General features: G+C 42.2%; 1 protein-coding gene across 1 annotated transcript; it reads right to left on the reverse strand.

Moving 5' to 3' along the window:
• Positions 1-1,911: 1,911 nt before the first annotated feature.
• Positions 1,912-18,518, reverse strand: LOC142765998 (uncharacterized). The gene is made up of 7 exons (XM_075867808.1): positions 18,439-18,518; positions 14,946-15,096; positions 10,904-11,019; positions 9,485-9,596; positions 6,141-6,308; positions 5,040-5,156; positions 1,912-2,979 (listed from the first exon to the last, which is right to left on the reverse strand). Exons 1-7 carry the CDS (start codon positions 18,516-18,518, stop codon positions 2,809-2,811), a joined length of 915 nt encoding a protein of 304 aa, XP_075723923.1. The 3' UTR covers positions 1,912-2,808.
• Positions 18,519-20,378: the final 1,860 nt, after the last annotated feature.

Below are 20,378 nucleotides of genomic sequence, written 5' to 3' on the forward strand. Positions count from 1 at the left end.
TACATTCCAACGTGATGTGATGCATCTCCACGGCATCTGCGATCGCACGCAAAAGACACTCATCGATGTCTTTGTGCGCTTCCGTGTCCCACAAGAACGCTGATTATTAAGACGTCAGCTGCATAGTTCAAGCTAGTGCAGATTGTATGAGGCAAAAACGCTGATGAGTGCACGCACTCGCAAGTACCGTAGAGTTCTGTGTTTCACGATAGGCAAAGCAAGGCCTGCTCGAAATGGAGGAGGCGTTGGGCGAAGGGTCCGTGGAGGTCTACTTTACTTACGCAAACGTCCCCTAGTAAGTAAGTGCGGATGCCGGTCGTTCCGCATCCTCGTTTTAGGAGTGACATTTTCACGAATCACGAACCTGAATGCAAGTGCGTTCCTCTCGAAAAACTGTAAGCATAGCTGTCATACGCGGATGGTGAGTAAGGCCTAGCCCGTAATGCTTGCTGGGGAGAACTGCACGCCTCAATTTGTGTGTGAGATTGTCGAAGCTTCTATTCTGCCTGGCTGTATAGGGATAAACGCGATCACCTCTATGTGCATTTACCATTCTTTTGTTTTGCTAAATTTTCAAGGCCCTCGGTCATTGTTGAAAGTAAATTTGTTTTCCTCACCTGTGCATCTTTTTATTCTAAAACCATGCAAAATAAAAACGCATGTTATGAAACGCTACATGCGCGACATGTTTCAAAAGTACGTGACTACGTAATTGATCTACTATAATTATTTGTGTTAATAGAGATGCATGTTACGATTTCCGATGACTTTCTAACGTACAGACAGTTATTGGCCACGTTTTTGAAGCTTGTTTCAAGGTATGCTTTATAACGTTTATGTTAAACTGCGTGCTCTACTATAGTGCCTCTTCGAAGCTGCCTGTACCAAGCAATGAGAGAAAAAATTACAGCAGGTGTCATGTGCTTTATTGTGTCACTAAAACAAATTTGTGCATAAGAAAGTGTTTGCACCAGCGAAGTCGTGGCTTCTTGCACAGTACTATATATATGTAGCGATTGTCCGGAGGTGTGATTCTAGACAATTTTTTACTGAGTGATAATGTTCTAAGGAGAGTTGTTGAACGAATCCTTTTATGCTCGTTCAAGACGGGTGAGTCGTTTCGTCTCCGCTCGAAAAGCACTCGATGGCAGATCTAAAACACGGCGGGTGATGTTATCGCATTCACCTTCCGAGCCGGCTCTTTTGATCTTTGCTGTACAGTTGCCATCATCGCACCTGCTCACGCGTTCTTACCCACGGGTGGAAGATATGCTGCGCGAGGTTTATCATAAATTTGCAATTTATACAGAACATGACAGCGATGGTGACACCAACTTCAAGCATCCGTCGAGAATGTCTGTGTAGTTCCCATGGCAATAGTATCATTTTTGCTAGATTCAGTACTGCTTTGCAGACCCTGCACTTTAGCTTCCATAGCTTCGGACACGCATGCATTAATGCCTGTTCAATTGTGTGGGTGAGGTAAACGTGTATTTCGGAAATCATTCAGACATCGATTTAGATCTGGTTTATCTGCCATTATTCAGCAGCGGGAATTGGTGATGAATACAAAAGGCCACACCTATGCCATTTTTTTTTTCTTTGAAGCATTTGACGTCGTTTCTCATCAGAATTTAAGAACAATTATTAGCTATGCGTAATGAGAGGGAGGTGCTAACGTTCGCTGCATGCTGCTTAAGAAACATAAGACAAGGCGTATAGCATAAATGTGTGCCTCGGAAGAGTTATCAGTGTATTCCAGTGTACCGCATAACTCAGTTCCCAGGCATCCTATTGTTTTAGTGTATAATAATGGTATTCATATTTCTGCCGAGCCGCCAATTTGTACTGCGGGCTGATTGTAAACGACTGCAGAGTATAATGAATCATAAATTATCAACAAAGCTGAAATAAACGAAACTATGCTTTACGCTCAATTTAATAAGAAAATGGCATGATTCTATGGAATCTGAGTGACTTACAATGAAAATATTTTGATGGCCACCTTATCGCATAACAAAAACATATATGTAGTGCACATTGATATGACTGTCCAAATGCGTAATTGTTAATTGCTTATTCTTTTAATCTTCAAATTATGCCAAACTATCCAATGTATTCACTCCTGCATTGGCCTGAGGAGGGGAATGAAGTATCTGCAAATGAAAAAAATTAAAAACATGTGCCGTCAACAACAATGTTTCTCTGTAGAATACTGCCATTAAACAATTTAGCATACATCATAATTTCTGTTGCAAAAAGTAGAATAGTCTGAGTACTCAATATATTTATTAGGCAAGACTACAAATTTTTGGGACGTCACTGTCTTATTCGTTTCTTTCTCCCCGGGAAAGATGTATCCATGGGGGATGGCAGTAGGGAAATGAAAGAATGTCAAATTCACTGAACATTCCACACAACTTGTCTCAACAGCTGTAATCCACTGATGCTTTTGAAAGCCGGGTTGGGTCTCCCGTTTTGTGGTGTCCGACCTGAAATCCACATATCCACATCGCTGAAAAACTGCACAAAGACAAACACACGCTGCAAGAGGTCTGCAACGTTACTTCATTTTATAAAACCTATAAATCAGTGAAGCGTAATGTTATAATCAAGCACATTATGAACGCATTGCAGTAATGTGCAAAACATCTATAGACTATTTCGCCTCGGCGGTATAAAATATATGACAATCACGGGTTGGCACTCTTAACGTTAGAAAACTAAGTTCATTGCGGTGATATTTGGAATAGCCCAACAGACGCCCAGCTTCGGTGTTCGAATGAACGTGGCCGTGCATTGAGAGTTTCATACTGTCTGCCGACGCCGGCTAATGTCGTAGTGGAACTTTCTAAATTCTCTGAGCCGCTCGAAAGGACCGTTGGGGCGACACTTCTTGGAGATGTCCGTCAAGTGCACATTGAACAGGAACCACGTGAAGTTGGCCCTCTTTCTGTTTGTAGTCATGACGAACTCCGCCTGAAAAAAAATACTATTGCAGTATAGGTTTTGTTACAACTAAAACTCAACTTAATTTTTTCTCTAGAGCTCGCGGTCCTCTGGAAATAAAGGTGTCACGGGCAGCTTGAGATGAACTAGCGTACCATCAACAACTTCCGAATTTCAACAATTAACCATATAAATGCGATTACTACGAGGAATCAATATTTTCTCGGAGACAGAATGCGTAACAACGGCAAGAAATAAACTGCGTGAAGCAGCCTCTCAGGCAATAAAAGTCGTGCACGTACGCTCGTATCTAAAACATAACGAGAGTACAAGTCATCCCGACATATATTCTTTCAAATCAATTATGCTTAGACATGTCGCAGTCAGAAATAGGTCGAGTTCAAATTCATTATTCCAACTTTCTGAAACCCAAGCTTATATTTTCGTGCGTGCAGCTACAACTACTTAGTGCCTCATTTCAGCAGCGCTAAACATTCAGCTTATCAGAATTTCAATAATTTCGGCATGAATTTAAGTTTAAACACTACCTGCGTGTTTCTCTGCAAAGCTCCAACATTTTACTGAAAAGAATCGGGTACAACCATCCTGGAAGCTGTAACTGCTGAATCCACCATCCACCACGGTGGCCTAGTGGCTATAGTGTTGAACCCCAGGTCACGGGTTCGAATACCGATCATGGCGACAGTGTTTCCGGGGAGGCGAAAAGAGTTAAGGCCCGTGTGTTTGATATTGTGCACTTGAAAGAACCCCAGGTGGTAGAAATTTCCGGAGCCCTCTACTACAGCGTTTCTCATAATCATATCGTGGTTTCGGGACTATAAACCTCAACAAATTTTATTGTTACTGAATACGCACGCTATGCATAGCCGCACAAGCTGCTTAAAAATGCACAATTATTGTTATACGAGCGTAAAAGTATTCCTCGGTATATGACTATATAATAGCTGCCAGAATACAAAAAAACAAAGCCAAGGCAACGTGCATTCAATATTGAAACAAAAAATGTACTTATCAAATTAGCCAGTATTTAGTGCATATATACGAAATACACAAGTAACGGATACAAATGTTGAAAGCGATTCTTTTTAAGATATCCTTTGTGTCAGAGCAGTGAAAATCTCGTAGTATCTAATGAACTTGATTCATATGAGCTCTTAGCGGTCGTCTTTGATACCACGCACAAAGTTTGCTTGCTCATACCTGCAGAGCGTGGATGTTATGTGCGTTCCTTCATTCAAAATAGGTACGCCCATTCTAACCTATTGCATACCAATAGAATCACTGGATAAATCATTTCTTAAAATGCATAGATCGTAGATAAATCAAGGGTGCCCCACTACACGGCTTGCAGGGCTGGTGTGAGTGGTACCTCTGTATTTTCGCTGCTTCTCGGGAATATCGAGTGCGCCGAATCTTGAGTACAAGCTTTAAACTTAAATTTTGCTGTTCTTTTTAATCTTTCAATATTCTTTTTAATGTGGTTCGTTCTCTATTTCTGGACGTGTTTACCGAATACCAGAAGCATCCTATGAAAATATCCTGAAGTCAATTGCGCCACATAACCCACATCATTTCTAACAAGATTCGAAGCGCCGATAATGTCAAACAGTTACAACCCGCTCGGATGGAAGTTCTCATCGAGCTTGAGAACGTCGACAGTCTCACGCACCGGTAAGCATATTGGTTACTATTTTTTTTTATTATCTGCTTTGCGTGCCACCACAAAAGATGTAGTGGTTGGCGTTTGTTGGTCCCAAAAGAAGCAAAGCGTGCCATGGGTATACGGACACAGTTGTATCTTTTTCGATGAGACTAAAATATTCCAGCGTTGATTTCAAGTACGTTTTCATATATTTCTAAGTTGTCTTTATTGCACTTCTACTAACTCATCATGTATCCACATACCTTTTCACCTATAAACAAAGTACAGATATGACGATGTGTCGGAATTATTTATTACACGAATAAAATTCTGTCATAAAGTAATTTGGCAGTAGGAACTGTGACGCATCTACATTTTTGTCTGCTTCTAGTTTTTATCGCAGAAGAATATGAGTGAAAATATATACCTTTTCCCTCATCGTTTCAACGGTGTCATAGGTGTAGAACAGCGTCCTCCGTTGAACATTAGCGACGCTACCGGCGGCCTTTTCAGCTGTCAGAATCTCTTCCTCAGCTGCGCAGGTCTAGGGGCAAGAAATTATAAAAAAAAAAGATTCATTTACTAGTACAAAGATGTCCGGCTCCACCGTAATCGGAAGTAGATGAAAGCACGAAGCAGGTGCCGGCTAGGGAGACAAGCTCGAAATTATAAGCATTTAAATTGGGGTAATTATTGAAAATTACGCTGCGAAATTTCAAAATCATTTTATGCATTTTGGCAAGCGTTCACCCGACCGCACAGAACCACGCCCAGCAAGCAGTGGGCTGGTTTGTACGAACGTCATTATTTGCTGTCGCTACGTTAGACAAATCTTGCGTTTCGGATAGCGTATGCGGCCATGACGTGACGTCACGCTGGTATGCCTAACACAACGTCATGCCATTCTCAAAGGAGACCGCCACTATCGCTGAGGAACTCGCTCGGCGCGCTAGTTAGAGAGAGTGTGGGCACAGTTTACGATGGCTAGTATCTTAAAGGAACATCGCTATTGCGAAATGACAAACAAAACTTGAGCGATCTAGAAGTAGTAGCTGCAGTGATATTGTGAATAAACGTTTGAAAGAACTCGCAAAGAGTGTTTTTATAACCTGTTTTGGTATTCATCAGCGTACGCGTTTTTGTACAACAGGTTGTGGTCAGATTTCATGCTTGTTGGAGGTCAGATTGTAACAGTTGTTCTCAGGGGGGGGGGGGGGGGGTTCATTTTTTTTCGTGACGGCACTCGGAATAGCTCAATAAAGCGCTCTATCTTTTGGGTAAAGGTAACTTGAAGGTTGCCCACAACTAAACCTAAAAAAAATTTATTCTTATTAAGAGAGAATGGCATACTGGTGGTCTTAATGAAATAAATATTGAAACTCTTCAATTGTGTTTCTTTATGGGTTCCAATGACCCAAACAACTTTAGGCTAGTATAGGCGCCGTAGTGGAGGGTTCTGAATAATTCTGTCCACCACGCGTCCTTTTGATATCCTCTGACACAACACAGTTCATAGAACTCGGCTAACCTGTGAACTGTCGCCGATAATGAAGCCGCTACAGTTCTCGTATACTGCGTCGGTGGGCCGCCGGTGGGGATAAGTCATGTTGTAGATGAGGGTGCCCATCTGGAAGGCGAAGGCCAAAACTTGGCTCGGGGGCTTGAAACTGTCGTTAGCCATTTGCACCACGTAGTCCTGTACCAGTTGGAGATGAAAAATGCGAGAAAAATGAGAACTCCGCCACAACGTAGTGAACAAACAACGTCGTGCGGGCAATGGCAGTCGTTAACAGGAATTCGGCGAGTGTTGTGAAACTAGTCAGCTTCGTCAGTTTTTTTTTTCACTCAGTGGGGAACTCTGCGAGTTGTTTACCTGCTGCCACAAATTAGAAATTTCAAAGAACCAAGTGCGCGACCAAAAATACGCAATTACCATGATGATGGATAACTGTGATCTTCAATTTGTTCAGAATAATTAAGCTTGCCCCTCATAGAGGCAGGCTGCTTCCTCTGAAGCTGCACTGGTTCATTCGGGCGTAATATTGATACATGTATGAGCAAACCGAATTGTATTGCACAGTTTCTATGAATAAAAAGAGCAAGGTCTCCTTGTGCAAGCGTGAAAATTAAAAATAATTATTTTTCATTATCAAGCTTTGGAATCTTTCTCATCTGAATTAAGTTTTCAAGTCTTTTATGACAGAATGACTGAATAAACGATTGATTGTGCTGATACGGATTACTGTGATTTTTAAATACTAACAGACGAATGGCAGTTTGCATGGCTCTGTGCGTGTTTGATGAGCCTTCCACATTAAGTAAACGGTCTTGAATATGTGCATTTCCCGAAACACTTTAACGGCATAGTTCTTTGTGAAGTTACTAACTCGGACCGTAGGCGGCGCCAAGATATTGATAGCATACCTTATTGAGTTTACATCCGAGCTATCTTGCTCCCGAAATTTTCAGAGCTGAAGGACTAACGATAGTTATAGCGCGAGAACAGAAGGACGACACAGAGACAAGAAGGTCACGAAGGACACGTGTCCTTATTGTCTCTGTGTCGTCGTTCCGTTCCCGCGCTGAACTTTTGTCATGTCATACCAACTAGCCCAAGCTGCCACACTTCTATGAAGGGCTAACACACAACTAACATTGCGCTTATGGGATTCAGAAACGACAGACGTTGTAGAATGCCTGGTGACTAGAACACCTCTAGAAGTAGAATTTAACACATCTGGCACTTTGTAAACGTAGCAGTAACAGAAATGACACTGAGCTAGAATGCATTCAAGTGTATTTTTTGTTTTTGCAATGAACTGAATAAATTCCAAAGGGTGAGCAGCGCCCACTACGAATTTAAATTCTTGTTTATTAATGACATTGTGTGTCACCCGGAAAACCAAGAACATTACTTAATTTAACCCATCAAGCCCTTGGGTGCTCAAAAAACGCGTTAAAGAAACATCACCAAATATTTTATCATCGTATTCCGCAATTCTCGGGAGCATTTGTCAACACAGCCACCAAAAATCATGAACATTTATGACATATATATGAAATATAATTGCTAGTACGGCCAATTAATTGCATTCTTTTCTAGCTGTTCCCCTAGAAAGCAAAGAACTGGAAAGTACCCACTCTCATTAGGTCTCACATTCTTTTCAGCATTTACTATGTTCGTTAGACACGAACACTGCAATACCCTCAGCGTTGCCTTTCTAAGAAGAGTTTTCTGGATAGCGGCTGATTCTTAACATTACAAGCATCGGCATTCAGGGAGTTACGTTAGGCGATGAATAAAGTGATCTTGTTACCTACGCCTCATTAGCCCCTACAACTGGCACTCTAAGCATCTGTTTACACTTGCGGTACTGTGCACGGTGGATAAACACGTGCTTCAGGACAGGCTGTCTCGCGCTCAGCATTTGTGCCTGTAACCTAAATGGAGCTATCGTCCTGCCCGGAGGACTTGCCTTGTAGGTGCCATACTTGGGGTGCATATTAATGCGAAAGCCTTAGATGCTCTTCAGACACGAAAACTGACCATCGGCGTTGGCGTCTGGTGGCGTCGCCGTCGACACGAGTGATGTGAAATACCATTACATGATGCCGTTAACACATGGCGTCATCGTGACGTCATCAGAGCGCCAAAGATAGCCGAAGCTTGTTATCGTGGCATCGCGATGACATCACATGGTGCCAACATAGCACGCCACTGTCCCTCGGCTAGTAGTGAGCTCATTGTGGAAGCAGTACAAAAAAAAAGAAACGAAAAAACAAGGGGGATACAGAAAGGCAGAGTTCAATCTTGCGGTTTGGCTGGTTGATAACTCGTCATATTGTAAGTAGATTTAGCGATATACAGGAATCCCTCAAACCTCTCACACATTTACACTCGCTTCCACTGAAGAATAACACGCAGCACACAGCACTTAATCGCTGTGTGTGGTGTGTGTGTGTAAGTGAGTGTGAATGTGTGAATGTTTCGAGGGATTACTAAGTTGCGTTTAACCTGGAAGCAGTACAAAACCGCCTTACGGGCAGTAAGCTTTTGGAGAGGGGCGAGATGGGAACAGTACATCGAGAGAGGAGAAAAAGTAGGCAGCTTTTGCAACGAGTCGTCTTAGCACAATGCATAAGAGACCCTGTGAGTTGTATATGCGCGCTCCAAATACAGTGTTGTGAGTGAACAGCATGAATGCTTCGTCTAATGTGTTATGTATCACAACAGTCAATATAGTGCTTAGCTGTCACAGCTGGCTAATCATTGTATCCGTAGCTACAGGTATATCCTCTTACGCACGCCAGGTGGGCGGTTCACTAAGAAAATGGTAATAAGATTAGCACGCATGTCTGTAGCAGCCTTAAGTATTTCTGTAAAATATTCTTGTATAAATTACAGTTATATAGTTACACCTCAGTTACTGTTATTGATAATGGCCCGTAGAGATACTTTAACACGGCTGCCTTTAGTTCTTCGAAAGAGTAGCCAAAGTTGCTGGTGAATATTTTGATGCAACTGCGCCGAGCAAAAGGCACAATGCGCCAAGGAGACATAGAAGAGGCCTACAATATGCTCCTAAAGTTCCAGTAAAATTTCAGTAAAAAAACGTTAGACGTCCTTTCACCAAAATGAACTGTTGCAAGTTTGTCCAAACAGTTAGCTTGCTCTCTTTGTCTGTAGGCCTTCCTGCGGTTCAATCAGGGCCACTTCATTCAAATGTTGCACCAGCTTTCCCGAGTTCAAGCCTTGCTGAATCGAAGACGTTACGCCAATTAGTGCAGTAATATGTGACTATGTCAAAGTTTTGTCAAAAACGTATTTCTCTTTAGCACGAAAGGGTCCATTATGTGACAGTCCACACTCACGAATCTGGGCGGGTAGTCACTGATGCTCCTAAAGGTCGTCGGTGGCAGAGCGATGCACGCACTGGCGCTGGGCACACTCAACACGCAGGTGATGACAACGATGATGTCCTTCCTGCATGCAAAATAGGTTAACAAAATAGACCAAAAAGATGGCTTCACACGTTCCTTTCACAATAACTTGTTCTACAAGGGGCCTGAGCTATGAGTTATGGAGATTAGTTAGCCCCCTGCTTAACTCTCTTGCGGAGGGCCGTGGTATATAAGGACGAGCGAAGAAATTTAAGCCAGTGGGTAGAAAAATTACTCACCAAGGCAATGCGTATACCAAACACAATAATGAGAGGAACGGTCTCGATGAGACAGCTACTTAACTGCAGCTGAATGGAAAACAAATTACGCGACCGATGTATCTGTAGGGAAAAGACAGCTACGGAGAGACCAATTCGACGGGTGCGTTCTGAGGAAAATATCTAGATTAATGAAGGAGAGGAGCCATAGCGCTACTTTTTTGCATTTGAGAAACCTGTAATGCTCGAGATTTCAGTGTACGATAATCATCAAGCAATTTAAAATGTTGTATGAATAAGTAAAAAAAATATTTATCGAAGAATCTACAATCCTGCTCTCCAGCTCAATAAATCCAAAGTAAAATAGGAATTGAGATAGTAGGACAAACAAAACATGTAGTTATTTTAAGACGGCACAGTCTGCGTAGCTCGTCAAGTTATTCCGCAGTGTTAGTCACAATAAATTTATTGTATGTATGCTGATATTTTATCTTTCCATGACGATTATTGCAGAATATGTATTATGCCATCATGTTCAGTGCCTAACCCTGATGTTATCATTTCGCTACAAACACATCTGCATTTTGGAGATATGATTGCAGTGGAATGTCATCTTCATCTCATAGTTCGGGCATGTCATTCCGGTTTCCTCATTTTGTTACGACTATGGAGAAAGACATCTATGAAATTCAGTTCACCTATTCAGCCATCCATGCAGTTGTTCATTCGCCTGTTGTTTTATCCGTGCTTTGACTTTCTCTGCACTTGCGCCTTATTAAAACTGAACAGGGAAGCATTAACACCATTCTTGAGGCATTGGTTATTTGAATTGATCAGCTGATGATGTCCGTGATGTAGAACTTACGTAGTGTATTGTGGTTGCGACGAACGAAAGGTACAAAGAAGTACGAAACAATAGCACGGGACAAATGGTAAGCAAACTTTCAACTGACTTGATAGTTTAAACAGGTAAGTTGAGATTTGTGAGTTTCAACTTACAAGAGTTGAAAGTTTGCGCATGCACCACCTGTCCTGTCCTCTTGTTTCATGACATCTTCGTACCTTCCCCCTTAGCGCAACATTACAATGACGTACACAAACTAGCCTAAATTCAAGCTTTGCTAAAACTTACGCATTCGACGCGAGGATCAGAACCTGCAGTCTGTTCCAGGAGATCTTTTTGTTGTAGAAGAAGAAGCCGATTCCATAAATAACTCGTGACGTTGGTGCCTTCAGCCTCGTTATTCTCTGGTAAACAAAAATGAATACAGAGAAAACGGTTATTTGAAAGTGGGACAAAACAATGGGTCAATTGGCGCTTATTCATCGTGACTAACCGCGCGAGAAACGCAGACAACCACAAGATGTAAACATGGTCGAGTGCACTTCTCATTTTCGTTTTTGTTTAGTTGTTAAAAGAATGACTTTCTTCCATCTCAATTCGTACAATTACGCACTACCACAGATACCGAAAAACTAAATATTTCTTTGCACTCGCGCTCTTGAACGTTTCAGTGAAAACTAAGGCATGTGTTGCGGCAATCACATCAGTCTCTCTTGTAAACATTCCGACATCTATGTTATAGTATAGTTTTCTTGAAATTGTCGAGCTGCTCACTGCTTGATCGCTCAGCACGCAAGGAAGGACAGGTAAAATTTTATTGTTTATTTATTTATTTATTTATTTATTTATTTATTTATTTATTTACCTAATTATTTATTTGTTTATTTATTTATTTATTTATTTATTTATTTATTTATTTATTTATTTATTTATTTATTTATTTATTTATTTATTTATTTACGACTACTGTCAGCTCTTACATAGGGATGTTACAGGAGTGAAAAAAAAAGTACATGAAAAAATAGCGAACCTTCTAAGAACAGAACATAGCTAACAAATATAATCAGAAGTAACAAATTAAAGGACAACAATGAAGCCATCAAAAAAAACGCAACCAATAGCGCGACCAAGAACTTAATCATTGAATGCACTAGACCATGCAGAGACAAAAAAGGCATCATTAATTATGAACGAGGATATGTGCTATAGGTGTTTTAAAAACATATCTATAGATGAGCTTGAAATGCTTCATCGCTCAACGAATTCCGTCTATTGATAGCTCTTGGAAAAAATCTATACCTAAAACAATTGGTGGAAACAGCAGGTGCAGGAATAAGTATTGAATGGCGATGCCTAGAAGTTTTAGTACGAAAAATACTGAAATATTCAGCATACCTTACATAAACACGGTTATCAATATTGAGGTGAAGATACTTAAGTGTTTCGTGTTTTGTCCTAGCTTCAATTGTGGGTAGCTTTGCTAGTGCATAACCTCCCTGTCCTTCCTCATTTATTCCTCCTCCTCCTCCTCTGCTAGTGCACACAGTTGAGATGGGGAATCTGTCCATCGATATTTATTAGATATAAACCGTACTGCTAAACACTGAAGTTTTTTTAATATTTGATATGTTTGTCATCGTGAATGGATCCCAGACAATTTTCGCGTATTCAATTATTGGTCTAATAAGCATTTTCTAAGCTCGAAATTTACTCGACATCCGCCTCAGTGGAATAGTGGCTATGGTGCTTCGCTGCTGACCCGGAGGTCGTAGTCTTGCTCCCGGCCGTAATGATCGCGTTTAGGTGGAGGCGAAATGATATAGGCCCCTGTACTGTGCAATGTTAATGCACGTTAAATCCCGCCAGATGGCCTAATATTTCCGGAGACCTCCACAACGACGTCTCCTAATCATGGTTTGGGATGTACAACCTGTGATATTAAAATTTACTCGACAAAGCGTTACGAATGAAAGCGCAGATCTGAGGCGGAATAATGTTTACACGGGGTGTTTTCGATGCCCAGTACTCCGTTTATGTGCCAGAACCTTTACCCCGCAACAGTTCATGGAGCCTTGTAGTCTACCATAGTGAGGCACATCACCACCGCATTACGTCTCGTAATTCCCGTACAGCTCACGTCGGCTCAAACCGTCGTAAGTGGCTTTTCTTGGAACTGTGACTGACAGAGACGACACCTGTAAACGTGAACTGTTTGAACAGGGATGATATAAAGCGTTTCAAAATAAAGCCCTCTTGATATTGGGGCCTTGTTCCAGCCAACAAGCTCATAGGGACACAGTTTTTTAAAATTAACTAGAAGGGACTCTGGCACTGCTACCGTTCAGCTACAATGGGAATGATTGGTAGTAAACAAATTTGCCTAGTCTTCGTACTTGCGGGGGACAAATGGCAATTGTGGCTTCGTTAATTTCTGTGTTTAGGTTTTGTTTCGAAAGAAAGAACGAACCCTTTTCAATTTCGTTAGTTGATTTGAAACGGTAAGCCTAAAAGTATAAGGTGGTGAAGCGCAACCACTGAACAGTTACTTATTTTTGTTTCGTGAGAAAGCAGCTCCACGCCTCACAAACACACACGGAGCCAGAAGTACGAAGACTGGACAAGTCCTTGTACTATGCTCGGCGAAGCGCCGTGCGTTGAAACTCCCTTAGACACTAGCGCCAGAGTTCACTCTAGTGTATATATAGGAAACTCTATGCTCAAGGGGACAAAAAAGTGGAAATATGAATTATTTTAGAATGATGAAGTGCACTCTGAACACTCTACTGTCTAATTTTTGCATCATAGGTTCATTAAATAAGGATAAAATCAATGTTGAAGTTTCATACTGATATTTTGTGCCCAAATCTCCGCACGTGACGTCACTGATAACAAAATGTATCGTATTTGCGTGACATTGGCTAGATGAAGTTTTATGAAACATCGTATGCTAAATCTATGGCACCCACAGATGAGGAAGCACTTGAATTTTACCTATTAGGAACTACGTAGGATCTCGTAGACTGCATAAAAATCTCCTGTATACACATACGTCAAGTTGTTTAGTGAGGGAATCTCAAGGTGGCGTCTCCAGCCGCATTTTCTTTTCGCGGGCTTGCTCACTAACGAAGTGTCGTCTAACGGTATAAGTGACATTTTCGGGAATGCGGAATTATAGTTTCCAAATACGCTAATTTTCTCTTTCCTCTATAGTGTGCCTTTGAAAATCATGCTAAATAAAGTTCATTTTCACATTTCCCAAAATCTTAAAGCTAACATTAGCATACTAAAATACGAAGAATGGGTGCGCCTTTCTCTTCTGGCTTTCTCTTTCTTTAGACGCGATTCACGAAGCCAGCAGTCTGTTTGCGTGACGTCATAATAGGTTCTCGATTGCTGCATATACATCCGCCACGTTGGATCAGTGGTTGGGCTGATCACCAGCTAAGCCGGAGGTGACCGGTTCGATCTCGGCCAGGGTGGTCTCAATTTGATGAAGGCGAAATGGTAGAGGCCCATGTAGTGTGCATTGTATTAAGTGCGCATTAAAGATCACGAGATGGTCGAAATTCCGGAGCTCTCCACTACAGCGTCGCTCATCATCACATCATTAGTTTTAGGGCGTAAACTTAAGTTTTAATATTAGTATTATCAACAGGTTCGCATACGAGGGTATAAGGTTGTTAATTGCTTTGCAGCCGTACTGCCTTTTTTCGCATGACTATCACTCGTGATAAGCTCGTTTCACCTCGTTTCGGGCATTTTTTTTTTACTTTGAAAACAAAGATAATAGGGTATTGCCGAAAGCCTTATCCTGATAGGCTCAACACATAGTGCTGGCATTGCGGGCATGTTTTATGTAGAAATAAATAGCGAGAAAAAGCAACTGCCGGTGTAAAAGCAAGAAAGAATACACTATCTTTTCTTTAAACTTGGAGTGGTATCGGGTCCTTATAACCGCATGCTCTGTAACACATCATGCCATATATTTCCTGATTCCTCATTGGGCGTTGCCTCTGCCACCGTCGAACGAATAGGGTTGATCTGTCGATAACAAACAGTCTAGCAATTAATCTCGGGTGATGCAATGACCAGCGTTAACACAAAAAGGAATCAACAATTACCAAACTGCGCAAATAGTGTTCTGTTTGTATTAATACAATTTATCCATTTATATGTTTCTTATTTCGAAATACCATAAAGCATTTATGCTGTGCTTTTTATTTGAGTGTCTGTATTTGATCATCTTAATTGCTTTCTCTTAATAACTATCCCTAAGCACTACGAAGTAGTGAAGGCAGCCGGCAAGTCGGTGCTTTTAAATGCGTCTTACATCGAGAGCAGGCTCCACGTAGAGGGACGCCTCCAGGACTCTGTTGTCGTAGTCGTACATGTTGAGGATGCCTAAATGCACGACGTTCTGCCGCCGTAAGAGAGCGAGCTCCTCTGATATGTCACTCGTGAATTGCGAGGCCTTGACAAAGCTGCGAAAAGACACAAGGAACCACTGCAAAACCTCTGCGAATCACCACGCATAAGTGCGACATGCAATAGCATGTTTTTGTGTTTTTTTTTGTACCCACTGCCATACGTTTCCCCAGTTCTAGGTATTCATCATCCAAGCTTTAGCATCGACTCTTTCATTTGCTTCAGTGCTAGTGTGGGGGGAGAGATGATTTTAAATGAAAAGAAGGGAAAAGTGAAGCCCGTAACTGTCTCTCGGGGGGAGGGCCCCTCAACAGTAGCTCACGAGGGGTGGGGGTGAAGGAGGGATTAGAATGATAGGAATAAAAGGTATAGAGATAGAGAGAAAGGCAGGAAAGAGTGAGGCGCAGGGCCTGCGAGAGAGGGAAGTAAGGAGAAAATAAGAAAGATGGGCCGTCGCAGGAGTCTGAGGACGGGGCACCACTCGGCGAGAGCTCTTGTCCGTCAGGAGATGGCGTAGGGCGAGCCCAGTCGGCCAGAGCTGTGCTGTCGTCGGAGATCACGGGGGTACAACCATTTGGCACGAAATACAGAGAGCGAGTCTAAACGTGTGCTCCTCAACGGTATAGCCATCAGTCCGCCTTAGTTTGAGGCAGTGGTTGTGATGCGATGGGTAGCGCTGCTTGAGTCACACCTGCGTCTGAGGGCTTTCCCACGGAGGTGCGATAGACGTGTTTTCCTCTCGAATATCACGTGTCTGTCAGATTTCTTCCTTCGTGCTCCTTCCTCGTGGCTCGAAGCAACCCCGCCACCACCTCACAGTGCTCTTACAGTCAGCACCTGCAGCAGCGTCGCAGTGATGCTTCTCCAATGGTTGCCCGCACAGCGCCACGAACGGTGACACGCTACACTGTGAACACAAAGAATGCAACACGCCCCCCCCCCCCCCCCAACTCCTTCCGCTACAAATCTGTACGCAGCTTTACCAACAAATTACTTCATATGATTTCCGTCTCGAGGGGCCAATGTTGGATGGCTCCTTCCACGACCGCAAAGCAAACGCGGAGGCTAAGTGATATGCGAGAGCAGGAAAGGGCTAGAGTAGATGGTGGTGAAAGGCTGAATTGAGCGCATCTGGCATTGAAAAAATAGAAGAGGCGTTGGCTTTACCAACTCAAGCTGCTTTAATACTTTCACTGGTCGACGGCGAGAGAGTTTGCGCGCTCTGTTGTCTCAGAGCAGTTCGCTCCATTATGAATCGCTTACACACTCTCCCGCGAAGCTGCAGATTCGCGGGGAAGCAGAACGACAAGAGTACGCCACCTCCGCTGTTGTGCGAGCAACCTTGGTCGCACTTGGCAGCCAGGGCCAAGGTTGCCATGGAAACACAGAAACCGCAAGCAGAGGTGCTATGCAAGATTCCCCGGGCTTCTCGCGCACACGACTTTGCTTGCTCCTCGCACTACGGTGCTCTCTGTTGACGCGCGAATGACACATCGATCACTTTAGGGCATACGCCTAAGTAGTGCCTAATAAATAAATAAATAAATAAATAAATAAACATATATATGTATATATATATATATTTATATATATATATATTTATATATATATGTATATATATATATATATATATATATATATATAGGCGAGAGATAAATCCAATGGTTCCGGTAGGAAATGCAGTCGAAAAAAGGAAGACGACAAACGTACGAAACGCAGTTTTTACTAACGTTTCGGCAGGTGGGCCTGCCTTCGTCGGAGTAAATGATGAGAGGCCGCGCAGGGCCTATTTGGGCGGCTGGCTCCAGTATCACGAGCATGCGTAATTTTTCGATTTTCATGCTAAGTTGCAATCTACGCGATTTGTTAACTTCGTCTAAAACCAAATGTGATGACAACACTCAACTGGTTGGTTGCCATCCTTGTAAAAAACCTCGCTGCAAAGTGTGCGCTCACATGACTACGACAACCTGTGTCACCAGCACAGCGACTGATTTCAAAATAAATATCAGAGGCAATTTCGATTGTGACACACAGAACGCCATTTATCTGCTGGAGTGCTCAATTTGTCATCTACAGTATCTCGGTCAGACTGAAACTGCTTTTAGGTACCGATTCAACAATCATAGAGCTCATGTACATGCCCTTCCTCACTTACCAATTTCAAGACATGTCACCGACACAGGTCATTCCTTCAGTAACATCCAAGCCACAATAATTGAATCTGGTTTCAAGACACACCATGATCGCGAAATTAGAGAGTCATTCCTTATTCATAAATTCCAAACTCTCTCAAACGGAATGAACGAAAGCCCGGGAACACTTACTAGCATGTTGCCTTAGTTCGTTAATACACTTAACAATGACTGGTGGATGTCTGCCGTGCTTGTTCAGCTATTTTCGTATTATTGCGTACACATTGTCTCCTTTCTATGTCATGCATACCTTTGAAAATTCTTGTATTGAGTTATTATATATATTTTTTATCAACTTTGCCTTTTCAATTTTCTGTTTATTCACTTCTTATTTTGCTCATTTCATAGATTATCCTTAGAGATTTGTGTTCTCATGCAAGAATTATGTGTCCTTTGGTACCCTGTATGAATCTGCGCAGCGCGTGTTTCTATTCATCCAATTTTATTTTATTTTTTATTTTTTAGTGCTGTCTTATAAACCTGCTTCGATGCACACAATTTACCATGTATGTAAGATATGCCATATGACTATTGTGAAATGTCACGTGTATTTCATACAATCACATCTATCGATTCACTTGTATTCTTGATCTGCAACTTAGCATGAAAATCGAAAAATTACGCATGCTCGTGATACTGGAGCCAGCCGCCCAAATAGGCCCTGCGCGGCCTCTCATCATTTACTCCGACGAAGGCAGGCCCACCTGCCGAAACGTTAGTAAAAACTGCGTTTCGTACGTTTGTCGTCTTCCTTTTTTCGACTGTATATATATATATATATATATATATATATATATAAATTTATATATATATATATATATATATATATATATTTATATATATATATATATATGAATTTTATATATATATATATATATATATATATATATATATATATATATATATATATATATATATATATATATATGAATGACTTGCAGTTAGCTTCATCGACAACGCACACTCCTTGGCATAATGGCTAGAGCCGCCCGCTTGAATTGAGAGGTTTCCGGTCCGACTCCGTGTGACAGAATCTTTTCTTCTTAATTTTTTCTTGGCGATCTGTTAGTATACATTTAAAAAGTCATATGCGTGATGGAACCTTCTAAGCGGAGCCGGTATGGACACGGTCACTTTCATGTTAAAATCCGGCCATGTCGAACAAATCTTGTGTATTCCTGTCTGTTCACAAACTGCACTCACCGAGCGTCGAATGAAATTCCACAGGTGGTCTTCGAGTATTTTACTCCACACACAGTGGTGAACGTCGTGTAGCTGTCCATGTCGTCAACCGCCAAAATTTGGTTCTTGCTCGCGCGAACGTGCGTGTACATGACGATGTCACACAGGTTGTCGTCCGGGTACAGGGAAACCAGCGTGGCCGTCTCGGAGACCGAGCACAGAAGAGGTTGCGGCGTGGTTGTGGCTGCACAAAGCACACGTTGGAACAGTATTTCGTGGAACGTGCTCAAAAAGAGTTCTGTTATATAAATTATTTGAAGCCAAGATGAGCTACCGTCCTGATAACTTCTACAGGGATCAGTACTCTTGTACGGCATCAGGACGATCTCTTTGAAGTTGCTATTGATCGACACGGAAGGGTATCTTTTTAACATGAAAGTTACGAAAGTACACAAGCTTTCAGAAGCATGAAAAAGCAAAATTTTAGGAATAATCAACCAGCAATTAAACTAACAGTCTGGTAGATAGAAAAAAAAACGAGCGCGCGCAGCACACGCTGTCAAATTTAGCCATGTCGCCTTCAGAAGGCAGGCCGATGCAATTTTGCACCCACTGCGGGGGTGTCCGAATTCCCACGCCAAGCTACGCCATTTGATGTGCGCAGTGTGTTGATCGCCATGATAGTCGTGCCGCATTTACACCTTATCGCCTCTGTGCGGAAAAGGAATCGCCATTCTCACCGATAAATATCGAGCCACATCATTTATTCGTGTTCGGTTGCACTCCATAAGCGAGTAAGAATAACACAATCTGCACTCTACAAATGCTCCAATGCATAGGTCCCATGTGCCACATCGCTTTCTTTTTTCAATCAGAATCGACACGCCTGTCTATGCTGCATACACAGATATGTGTCGTGTTAACGAAGCGTTGGAAACACTTGTCTTTTTCAGCATCGCGTTGCACTGTCAGCGCAGCGTGATAAACACTATGGTCATTGGAATTACTTATGTGTGCCTTCTCTAGTAAGAAAGCACACATACAGAGCATCAAGGTGGTGTAATGGTGCTTTATATATGCGCAATAGTTGCACAAGTGTGCAATTGCACAAGTGTGAATGCTGATGCTTGAGAAATATTGGCAGGCACTGCGGATGGGGTTGGCCGTTTGAGGTATTGTTTGGTGCCGTTAGGGAAATCACCGTTACCGCGGACAAACAGAAAGACATATATATATATATATATATATATATATATATATATATATATATATATATATATATATATATATATATATATATATATATATATATATATATATATATACTCATCATAACTCCCTCTGTGAATGTGCTGTGATTCTCGATGGATGGACGTACAGACAGAAGGACGCACAGAAGCGTACATGGACAACAGACTGACGGACGCGCGGACAGAGGCGCGGACGCACGAACGGGTGGACGGACGGAAGCATGGATGGCTGGACACAAGGATGAATGGACGGATGCTTCGCCCCACTCGTCGTGATTCACTTCATGGATTTGTTGTGAAAATCACCAAAGCCATCTAGGTAAATTATTCCCAAGTACATGTTGTTAGAAACCATATATATATTCACGCATCTATCGGGAGTGATGGGGGGAGGACGCGAGGGGACTGTTTAGCCACTTTCACCCTCGCCCTTCATTTTTTCTCAGAAGTTCGGGCAGGTGTTCAACCGACTCATAAATCGCAAAACATAAAACTTCGCCAACAAACAGGACACAACCAGAAAGATGTAGACGGTACCGGCGCAGACTAACAACCTCGAAGGCAAAGAATAACACTGGATAGCCGAAGTTACTACTGCAGGATCAGCCTACGTCGGAATTCTGCGTACAAAATGTCATTCGCGACATAAGTTCGGGCTTTCCTTACAAGTAGTAGGTGCTGGCGTGGTGGCTTGGGTGAGCCAGGTCACTT

Source organism: Rhipicephalus microplus, chromosome 6 (assembly GCF_043290135.1).
Source record: "Rhipicephalus microplus isolate Deutch F79 chromosome 6, USDA_Rmic, whole genome shotgun sequence".
Taxonomy (NCBI): Eukaryota; Metazoa; Arthropoda; class Arachnida; order Ixodida; family Ixodidae; genus Rhipicephalus; species Rhipicephalus microplus.